General features: G+C 44.5%; 1 protein-coding gene across 2 annotated transcripts in view; it reads left to right on the top strand.

The window, feature by feature from the left end:
- Positions 1-6,098: 6,098 nt before the first annotated feature.
- Positions 6,099-11,279, top strand: part of LOC119401829 (fructose-2,6-bisphosphatase TIGAR) — a 430,132-nt gene continuing 424,951 nt past the window's right edge. For both annotated transcript variants that reach the window (XR_007417090.1, XM_037668819.2), the window contains exons 1-2: positions 6,099-6,338; positions 6,985-7,022. Coding sequence is in view for 1 of the 2 variants with exons in the window: in XM_037668819.2 (XP_037524747.1) it covers positions 6,271-6,338; positions 6,985-7,022 (106 nt within the window). In the remaining variant the exon portion in view is untranslated. The remainder of the gene's footprint in view (positions 6,339-6,984; positions 7,023-11,279) is intronic.

Raw genomic sequence — 11,279 nt, 5'->3', positions numbered from 1 at the left:
ACCTCGTTTTGTTTGTTTTGTCGCCTAGGGAAACTGGCTCATGCCCACGAGGTGGATCGGCCACACTGTCGGTTATAAAGGGAAATGAGTGAGTCGGTTTATCAAACTTTAGTAATAGTCCTGGGAGACGCGACTAGCGCGTCGGGCTCCTTTCACTATGAAATGTGCAGGCTAAACCTGACCTCCGCATGGTGGGCCAGCCCTATTGAATTAAATCAAGCTACTTAACGCTTCGTAACACCAAAAAGAAAGAGAAGGACGAAACGCGACGTGAAAAAAATTCGGCAGAGGAAGTAGGTGCCATCATCCAAGGAACATCATCATCATCATCATCATCATTGATGTCTGGGCAAGTTGGAATTGGTTATGCATCTTTGACACGGGCGGCGCAAAAACAAGGACAAAAGAAAAATGGTGTGGTGTGTGGTACTTTTCTTTTGTCCTTGTTTTTACGCCACCCGTTTCAAAGATGCATAAAAAATTCGGCAGATCCCACGCTTCGTGGGAATCGGTATCACACGAAGCAGTGAGCGAGTCTATAGTTCTATGCTGCATTTTTTCGCGTTGAGCCAAGCGTTACGAGGTGGATCGACGAGTTGTAGTAGTTGTGTGCACATCGTGAGCTTACCAGGCACGTTGACAGCACTGGCGTTTATAGGGTAACTTATGTTTTGATGTAACGTCAGCACTCACGTTAGATCACATGCATCTGTATATTATCGAAACGAAGTGCATTTTACGGTGTCATGATGTGAATATAGCTTTCGTTGGCGTATTCATCCGGGGTCGAGCGACGCTTGAATTTAGTTCGGTGAATCATAGGAATACAAATGTAATGTTTATTAGACTGCTATAAAAGCGGAGCCAACACTTGAACCACATACGTTAATCGGACATGACACCTGCATCATAGGAGTACATATGCAGCATTTATTGCTTTGTTATAAACATAGATAGCCAGCACCACAACTACAATTGGCGTTACACCGACATTACGCCTGCATAGGGTGTTTTTCCAAAGCACTTTCTAGACGTGGCGTGGTTCTGTGGTAGAATACCTGACTGCCACGCAGAATGCTTGGGTTCGATTCCTGCTGGGATCATAACTTTTAATATTTGCATTCGTCGTGTCAACGCTGCCGATGTCGGTTTTTCTTAACTCTCGCGCATTTAAATTACCAATGTCTGTTCTCGCCGATGTCGGTTTTTCTTAACGCTCTCGTATTTAAATTACCAATGTCTGTTCTTGCCGTTCCTGGGCAGATATAAACTGTCAGTCACCTGTGGCCCATACCCGTACACTGCGGCCCATGGTAAACGGGTATGTGCCACACGTCTCTGGAGGAAAGGGTTTGACGACGTACTCGACAGGATTTTCATGTTATTCATGTCATCACCAGATAGTCATATTCGTCAAATCCTGTTACCCTCTCATGCCACTTTTGGACTACACTAAGTTAAGGAGGCGATCACGAGAGCACCCAGACGTAGGCGGCTAGATAGATAGATAGATAGATAGATAGATAGATAGATAGATAGATAGATAGATAGATAGATAGATAGATAGATAGATAGATAGATAGATAGATAGATAGATAGATAGATAGATAGATAGATAGATAGATAGATAGATAGATAGATAGATAGATAGATAGAAACGCTCAAAGTGCCAAAGGTTCGCTAAGAAATGCTTCGCATTTATTAAGTACAGCATAATAGATGTTCATTCAAAAAGAAACAGGTAAAAGACTGACAAGAAATTTTAAAGAGACTTTGTTTCCTTTGGTTTATGGCACCTTGCAGCGTAATCTTTCGGGTGCATAAACAAATTTGCGTCAGAATTGCAATGCGGCTTGCATCGAATCACCAAACGACAACTGGTTTGAAGTAGCCTATACATTCAATGCTAAACCCAGCTTACCAGTCCGTTTGTCAACCTAAGTTGTGGATGGTTAAGCCCTTCTTCAACGTAGCTCGTGTGCCAAAAAGGGGGAATTAGTGACACATTTCAGAAATTCAACAATTACCTCTAAATGAAAAAAAAAAATCGCAGCATATCCACGGGTGAATGATGAAGAGCTTGGGCGAAGCTCCTGAAGCAATCATGATTACACCGTGAAATCTTCAGTGGTTTCGCCCAGCAGTAATCAAAGCGATAGCCCAGTGCATCATCAAAGACGTCACAAACACTGTATATATTTATACAAGAAATATTATTAATCGTACGTAAGTGGTAGCTAGACGTGGCTTCCGTTCCCCCTTCATTATAAAGGCTTTATGGTCGGTGAAGTGATGGATCGGTGGTGGGTCGTAGTGGGCAAAGACGAAGTAGTGGACAGTTTGCAAAGGATCGGTGATGGGCCGGTTACGCCTTACGCCGGACGCGGGACAAGGTTAGACTTAGAGGAGCTTCGCCCCTAAAAAAAAAAGATGAATGAACACGAGAAGAAGCTTAGGAGAAAAATAGTGAAAGTTCTTCCTTTTAAAAAGTCACTCTAAACAACGTGTGACAGAACATCAAGGAGAGACGCTTTCGTAAACTTATCGACAGCATTGCGGCTTGCGCAGGTTGTTGCGGCCAACTAAAAACGAAACCTCGTTGTACACGCAAGCGACGTACGTATTGTACGTCGACGTCGCAAGATAATGAGCTGCGTGATCGCTGAGCATACCACTATGGGCAATCGATAGTATAATGGTGTAATAATGATTTCGCTAGAACATTTGTACTCCGAATTACCTAGCGCATCCAACGCACTTAGGGCTCACTCGCATCTATCTATCTATCTATCTATCTATCTATCTATCTATCTATCTATCTATCTATCTATCTATCTATCTATCTATCTATCTATCTATCTATCTATCTATCTATCTATCTATCTATCTATCTATCTATCTATCTATCTATCTATCTATCAGTGCTCTCGAGAAAGAGGAGGAGGTTGTGATTTTATAAATATGAAGCCCGCAGAAAATGGCGGGTGTGTGCCAGCACAAATATGAAATCATCGTCAACAACAACTGATGTTAGGATCCCCAATTATTTCTCAGTATACACGTCACTCACTCCAATTTGAGACACTTCAGTTCCGAATACATTTAAATCGTTAACCCCTGTGAACTTGCGGGTTGAGCGCGTTTGCTACATAGGTGCCAGGACATCGTGACATATTAGGTTTATACACTGCGGCAAGTGACAGGACTAAACACTTTCTTTTTGTTTAATTTTGTTTTTGTTTTGCCTCCTCAGTCCAGGTAAAGGATATGACTCTCTGCCGTCGCCCGATGCCGGTTCACCATAAGGCAGTTTTCCCAGTCTTGCTTCAACATGGCGGAGCCTTCAAGTTGTCTTCCGATTGTTCCACTAATCATTTCTGCTCGTTGTAGCCCGATAGTAGCATGGTATCATGGACGCGTCCATGATACCATGATCTCCATGGCAGCACACGTGCTACCGTGAGATCATGGTAGCACATTTGCGTTGCACCAGCCACCCACAGAAGACCCTTTCCATAATTCGCAAGTGCGCTTCCCTGCGCTGCACATTCGCCTAGAGTTACTCTATATGCTACCTTTAGATAGCATATACGTATATGCTGTACTCTATATGCTGCCTAAAGGTGGCATATACAGTAACTCTACCAGAGGCGCAGCGAGAAATTTTTTTTTTCAGGGGGAGGGGGGTCACCTCCTTGATATGAAGTGGGGGTCGGGCAGGCAGATGTGATCGAGTGTCATTTTGAGCTCTGTGTGCTATAGCAAAAAAAAAAAATTCGGGGGGGGGGGAGGCACGGGCCCTGTGTGCCCCCCCCCCCCTCCTGGCTACGCCACTGAACTCTACATTCGCCCAACTATGGCGGCACCTTGTGTTGGCCAAGTGGCGAGGAGGTTCTAGTTGCACGTGCTGGGGCGTGTCTATTATGCGTGTTTAGAGAGCTGAGTCTACATTTTCCGCGTCATAGCGCAAGCAAAGTGCGCTTGAACACGCTGTTTGAAGAACTGACCAGCCGTCATTAGTTGGGCTAACTGCATCGCAGGAAAGCTAGCTTTACAATTATGAAAAGGGTCTGTTGCAAGCATTGGCATGGCTCTGTGGTAGGACGCCTGACTACCGCGCAGAATACCTGACCAGGGTTTGTTTCCGGCTCGAGACCCTGATTTTAATCGGATGTCAGAATTTCTGCGACAAGGGTTCTTTAATGCTATCGCGTTGAAAAAGAAAAATAATTTGTACGTGTTTTTTACACACTGAGGAACAACCAAACAACATGCGAACACACGCAAGCGCCTCCATGTAGACCAGTCGGACTACGCCGAAATCAATTAGCTATACGTCAGACAAGCTCTATAAAGAGAACTCATTATTATCTGCAAGTATGTCTCAACTCCGGGTATGAGAACTGGCCAAAATAAGATGAAGCTTTTCTGACCCCTGTGCAAGAGCACGGCTTCGTCTAGAGTTACTCTAGCACATAGAGTTTCTTACAATAATACCTAGAGGGGAATCTGGCGCTAGTGTCTACGCGGGCTCCTTGAGACGCGCTTCAACCACCATGGGAATGACGGGAAGTACAGGCTTCGGATTTGCTTCGGATGGATTAGGTTCTTGAGATTCGCAACGCTTGTTTGCCGAGTGTAAAACGAAATGATATGAAGTTAATTCCAATTAAAACTTGCTTCATTCTTTTGTATGTAAAACTTCTTGCAAAAAGTTTGCTTGACCGTGAGATGGAACTGAAACCTGGACAAATTCAACCACCAGGGTATGCATTGCTCTGCAATTGTGTTCCAGATTTGGCATCACCAAATAATGAATTATTTTTGTACAACACTTGAAAAGAAACGTGCTTGTTTTTCCCTCGAAAGTACGCATTATCTATTTATGGAAATAACAGTACTATATTGAGTGAGAAACACTTAACGTATCGTCTGCTGCGATGCCAGGTGCGTCTGTTCAAGTGGTCTGCCTCCAACGCATCTCTCGTTTTGTTATGAAGTCGAGTCAAAGGAGCGCGACGGTGCGTCTACTTAGCTTCGCCGTCGTTTTGCAGCTGATTTGAACGAGTTTTGGTAAGACGCGCTTATCAAACAAACGTGAACTCGATGCAGTTTGCTGCACTGACATGGGACGCTACATCTGTACGCAGCGGTGAGTGAACGACGCTTTGCTAAAATTGTCAAATACAACCTGTAAAGCTGCAACGTGGCAGCAAATTAAGAAACCTAGCGGTCTTCAGCCTCTTTGAACAACAAAGGCGCTGCTTGAATGCTTTGAAACGCACCCCACTACCCACGCCTCGCGAAGAACGAAACTGAAACTGTAGAAAAAGATCCGTAGAAAGTTCGCTAGCTAACGCTATCCAATCCGAAGCCTGTACTTCCCATCATTCCCATGGTGGTTGAACGATCGCAGCGCCAGTTTCCTCTCTAGGGTATTGTATGAAACTCTATGCTCTAGCATATACAGAAACTCTAGCCTTCGCGATTGTCCACCGACACGCCCAAAGGAGGTTTAAAAAATATTGCTATTAAGATGACGGCTGTCATCTTAATAGCCATGTTAATATAAATTCTATTGAAACGCTAATGCTTAATCCTGCCCCTGCTAAGATGGCAACCGCGGCCGCCTTCTTAGTAAGGGCAGCATCAAACGTTAGCTTTTACCGAAGAAAAAAGGGGCGTTCATCTCTTTCCGGGCATATACCGCTAAATGTGTGTCTTTCTTTCACTGTTTTTTTTTCAAGAAACGCTGAAGTCTTCGAAAATTTTATTGGAGGTCAAGTTATCGATACTAACCTATTTGCGTTACTTTCGTCGGGAACGACTATCCCTCATTTTAGAATCAACTTAGCGTTTACATGAACCGAGCGAAGCAACTTTATCTCTATGCGCGCACCACCTGAGAAGGGCACGTTTTCGATATAAAGGGTAGGCAAGTGCTGGCAACTGGTTGCCGCCCCACAGCCCCACATAACGCAGGTCGAACGTCACGGAGGCCATAGCAAACAAAGACTTCCCGTGTTGCGGCGCCTAGCGAACCTTCCAATTCGTATTTAGTCTTACGACTATCATCATCATCGGCGCCCTGTTGAAGCGAGCGCCCACAACCAGGGGAAAAGCGCGTCGTGTGTGTGTGCGTGTGTGTGAATGTGTGTATTTTTTTCGGGGGAAAAAAGAAAAGTGCGGTGATACGAGTTTGTGTGTAATATGCGAGTATCGTGAGAGAACCAGAGCGCGAAGCCGTGAGGAAGCCGTGTGCCTTACTTGATGACTATTTTTTCGCCCCCGAAGTTCCTTAAAACGGGGGTTATGTTTGCACTTACCTTGGTCCGCCAGTAAGTACCACACCATACAACACTTCGCGCTGTCGCGCCTTGAAAAGAGCCTCTACTTGCCGATCGCCACATAGGCACTTCACTTTAACGCCCGTAGCTTTCGCAGCTACTCCGTTGAACTCGTAGAAATGTGGCGATGGCATAACGAGAGGCGAGTGCGTTAAATGCAGTACGCCTCGCAGTGTTTGTTTGTCCTAGCGAAAGGGGCCCCGGCGTTTTTCCTGCGAAAAATGCCGGATCCCCGTAGCCGCTACGTCGGCATCGTATATCTCGCGTTGTTTTTCTCGCTTCTTTTGCCCTGACACTCTGGAACGATACGTAGACGATCATGCACTCCAAATGCCATTCGCATCCCGAGGTCTTGCGTTCGTTGCAGTGTGTTCCCGGCTTTTGTCGAGCGGCGTACGTTGCGCATTTTTTTAGGCGCCGCTAAAGTTGAACGCACATTCGTCTAACCCGAATCGTTCGACTTTGCCGGCACTCCTTTATTACAATGCACGTCACCGTGTAATGCATGCGAGTGTTAGGGCGAGTCAAAGAAATGCCGGTCGCATGGTTGCTGTAGTAGATGCCGACGTAACGACGTTAGAAAATGAACGCCGGTGTAGTTTTTCAATGCACGCATTTCCTGTTCTCTCTTTTGCAGTGGGGAGACACTTCACAACAAAGACAACGTCATTCAAGGTGTGTTTACAGTTGCACTATGCGGCGCTGGACTCTTTAATTCCGTGCACTATGCATCGTCACCTTTGGTTTCCAATCTGAACGTTTTCCAGTCACCTCGGATGGTATGCTCGCCGATGTTGACTGTGATACTAACTTATCACAGTGCAATGATGCAAACTGAACCAGCTGTTTTAATTATCAGGTGGTAATGAAACACTCTGAGCAAAGAACTCTCTATGTTGTTGTAGACACTGGTCTGAAGCACACTCTGCAAGCATGCAGACTGGCATTTTGATAACATTCAGCACGATTGACTGTGTGATAAAAGAGTCATATCACACAGTCCATCTGTGTTTACGTTATCTATGACACCTAATGCCACACTCTGATAGCTTGCCACAGCAGCAACTCTGCAACTGTGCTTGGTACATTAAAAATAATCATGGAATGGCGAAGTAGGTAGTTATTCGTGCTCTTGGGGGGTATGGCAAAACTGATAGATAACTAAGGAAAGACAAACAACAGTGCTTAGTCCGTCGTATTGGGCATTTCTCTAGTTGTGTCAGTTTGATGCTCTCCGAAAAGAATTTGGCATGGTTGCGGCTACTCCCCGCATGTATTGCATGTAACTTTTCAGGATAACCCGGCAACACCTAAAGTTGTAACAAAATTCTGCAGGTGCAATCTAGACAAGGCATTGAGTTGACCAAGAAGATATTGATGTGCTTTGCTCTCGTGCATTCTTTTTTGTCAGTGTCTGGAAGCTTACGATTGTTAGTGTCCATTGTGTCAGAGTGCTTCTGTGTTGCATCATGTCGATTCGATGCGCAGTTCTATTGTTCTAGAATGCATGACCGCTCCGAGCCGGTATTCTGGGCTGCAGTGACTCGCCTGTCATGCTTTTCATGCACAGCCTACGTTCCCAAGTGCAAAACTTTGGGTGTGGCATACATGCAGTCATGGCTGCGAGCAGCGCTGGCTGACATTGCCAGGCATACATTCATGGAAATACCCTATAAAATGAACAGAAGAACGACTACCATTGTAGCTCAATTATTAGAGCGTCAGACACGTTATTCGAACGTTGTAGGTATGGTGCCTACCGGCGGCAAGTTATCTTTTCGTCCACTATAATCTCTTTACATTTATGTCATAATTACTATGCTACAGTTTGAATAGTGCAAATAATTTCGCCTGTACCTTACGTGGCTTCATTGTCTCTTCGTTTCATAAGGTTGGGTCTAACAAAAAAAAACAAGCCCTTGATCCATTTGCCTGCTTTCGTTTCTTGACACTAAGCTGTACAAAATGAAACAGGTCTGGAAAAATTGCGACCATCGTAAACTGTGGCCTGTACCAGTTCAACGTTGAGAATTATTCTGTCCGGCCTGAACAATCTCTGTCGAAAATGTTTTGCATAATGCGACAAGCGTGATATTTGCTCGTGATGTGTTCACTTGGCACGCATCTTGACCCCTTGCTCTCGTGACTTCAAGGAAATGGGCGACAAATGCTGTAATATGATGCGTAATTAAAAGAGCGCAACTGCGCTATCCTGCTCAATGAAAGACTAAGCCTAGTACGCCAGCAGTTTCCTTTGTAGGGACCCTTTCCAGCAATTCTAATTCAACTCCCTAATGAAGTCAGGGAACCACTTGGAAAGAATTTCTTGGTGACTAATTCAGCCTTCTCTTGTCACCGTGCACATGATTACGATGCCATTTTTCAAGGGTGTATGTGTATCGGGCAATTTTTTGTGCTGATGAACAAACAAGTGATTAATTTCACCGACGCCTCTCTGTCATTGCACTGATGGAAGTCCACTGGCAGACCAGATGTAAAGGAAAATGTTGCATTAAGGCATAAGTTAAAGAAATGCAATAAACTTTTTAATTAGTAGACAAGGGGTAGGCTCAAATGGAAGAATTGAAGTCTTTTCTGTGAGGGGCCAGTTGCCGCTTTGAGATTTCCAAAAAGGAGTCTCTGGTAATTATGCCGGAGTAATGAAATTCCACCAAATCCACCAGTACAACTGAATTGCCGATGAGCGCAAGTAGCAGATGACCAGGGGGCTATTTTGTAAGCATTCTGTCATAGAATGGAGACGGTCCGTTCTATCAGGTCGCATGCGATTGGTGGAGGCTCATTTGACGGTCAAGACGTGAGAATAGGTAAGAGCAGTCATAGAACAGTCTCCGGCTCCGTTCTATCAATAGAACGGATACAAAACGGTCTCCAGACAACTTGGATTGGATCAAAATTCGATTCTCTGGTGCCAGCGCTTGCGTTTTGATCCAATCCAAGTCGTCCGGAGACCGTTTGGTATCTGTTCTATCGATAGAACGGAGCTGGAGACCGTTCTGTGAGTGTTCTTGCCTATTCTCACGTCTCAACCATCAAACGAGCCTCCACCAATCGTGTGTGGCCCGATAGAAAGGACCACCTCCGTTCTGTGACAGAACGCTTACAAAATAGCCCCCCAGAATAACATCACCATTTACAACAACGATGGCAATGGTGTTAGTTCTGCATTCGTTAACATATGTGCACCAAGCGTGCTATAATTGTAAGTTAAGCCTGTACACCCACGAAGAGAAGTTGATCTATGGTTGAAGTAACGACTCATTCATTCTGGACTTCTCGGAAGAGTATGGCAGTCACACACTTCTTTGTTTCGGTTTCGCAGGTGAAATTCATTGAATTTTATCACTCCGCAATAATTAACGGTGTCCACTTCTTTGGAAATCTCAAAGCGGCAATATGCTCTTAGCACAAAAGGCTCCAATTCTCCCATTTGTCCCAAGTGCCTGTCTCCACCAATTACAAAGTTACTTTCTTTTAACTACTGCTCTAACTGATGTGTATAGTCCAGATGTATGCCGCTGCAGGAAAAGTAATTATCAAGGCAGAGTGCGGATATTTCATTCCCTTATTTTTTAGAATTTTTTGACACATTTCTTGAATCACCCTGAAGATGACAGTGCTCTTTAGTGGGGCTTTGAGTGTATTTGAAAAGTCGGTGAATTCTTTTGTCACACAGACTGCTGGGAAACCTCCATTTGAGTCTGTGATGTGGCTGGCATTCGTAACATTGATTTTCCAACTGGCCTGTGTGCTATGTTGCTTATAAAGGTAAATAACACAACTAGCCTTGTCGTCCACCTTGGATAACTCAGTGAATGTGGTTCTCAGCTTTTGTGTAGAAGGAGGCCATGCACCTCAAGCAGTGAAAATAGCCAGTGTGTTGCTGTGTGACAGTACGCTCCATTTTTGTTTCATTCCGATGCCTAAATATTTCATTTGTGGGCATCGGGAATCATAAACACGTAATGGAGTATCTGTATGAACAGGCTAAACTGAATTATATAATGAACCATATACAGCGCGGCATAAGCATTGCATATTGTTTGATTTGACTGCTTAGACTACGATTTGTGGGTGAAGTTCATCGCAAGTTTCTTAGGCGAGTAGACGGGAGGGCCAGAATGAGACGGACACTCACCTGAAGACGCAGGCACCATTTAGTGCTTGAGGTACACACGTCAAAGGCGCGACTTTCTCACATGGGCAAAAACGCAAAATGACAGCGTATAAATTTAAACAAATATAAATATCTCACTAGTGTGTGCTGCGTCCTGCCTCAAAGAGCTTCCTGTAGAAATTTTTTTTTTAATTCCCATGTGGAAAACACAGATGTGATTGTGGGACTACATTCATTAGCAGTAGCACTCATGCAATTTGGCTCTGTTCCCTTGGCTTCATTGCCAAGAAAAGTTGTCTGTGACTATAGATAATTTATTGTTCGTATCTCTGTATTCCTACTTAGGCTTTGTTTGATATACAGAACCCTGATTTATGCTTATTTGTTGCTGCAATGTTCACCTATATTTTGTATAATGTATTTATTATGCCACAATCATGCCAGCTTTTCCCCTTCCCTGATCCCCCAGTGTAGGGTAGCCAACTGGAAGTGTTTCTGGTCAACCTCCCTGCCTTCTCCTTTTTCTGTTTCCATCATGCCAGCTTTTACCCTGGCTACTTTTTGTTAGGTGGTCCCACGATAGTTTGTCACTTTTGGACCTCCAATTGCACATCTTTTGCATGCATATGGACTCAAAATTTATGGGTTTATAAACTGATGATGACGTCCGCATGATAGCTTCAGGTAAGGTGTTACATCGCTCAGCTCAGAGACGCAGCTTCGATTCTCGGCCACGGCGGTCGCGCTTAGATGAGAGCAAAATGCAAGAACACTTGTGTACTGCGGGTCTAAAT

This window comes from Rhipicephalus sanguineus, chromosome 8 (assembly GCF_013339695.2).
Source record: "Rhipicephalus sanguineus isolate Rsan-2018 chromosome 8, BIME_Rsan_1.4, whole genome shotgun sequence".
NCBI classification, from domain to species: Eukaryota; Metazoa; Arthropoda; class Arachnida; order Ixodida; family Ixodidae; genus Rhipicephalus; species Rhipicephalus sanguineus.
This window is presented reverse-complemented; position numbering and strand designations above follow the sequence as displayed.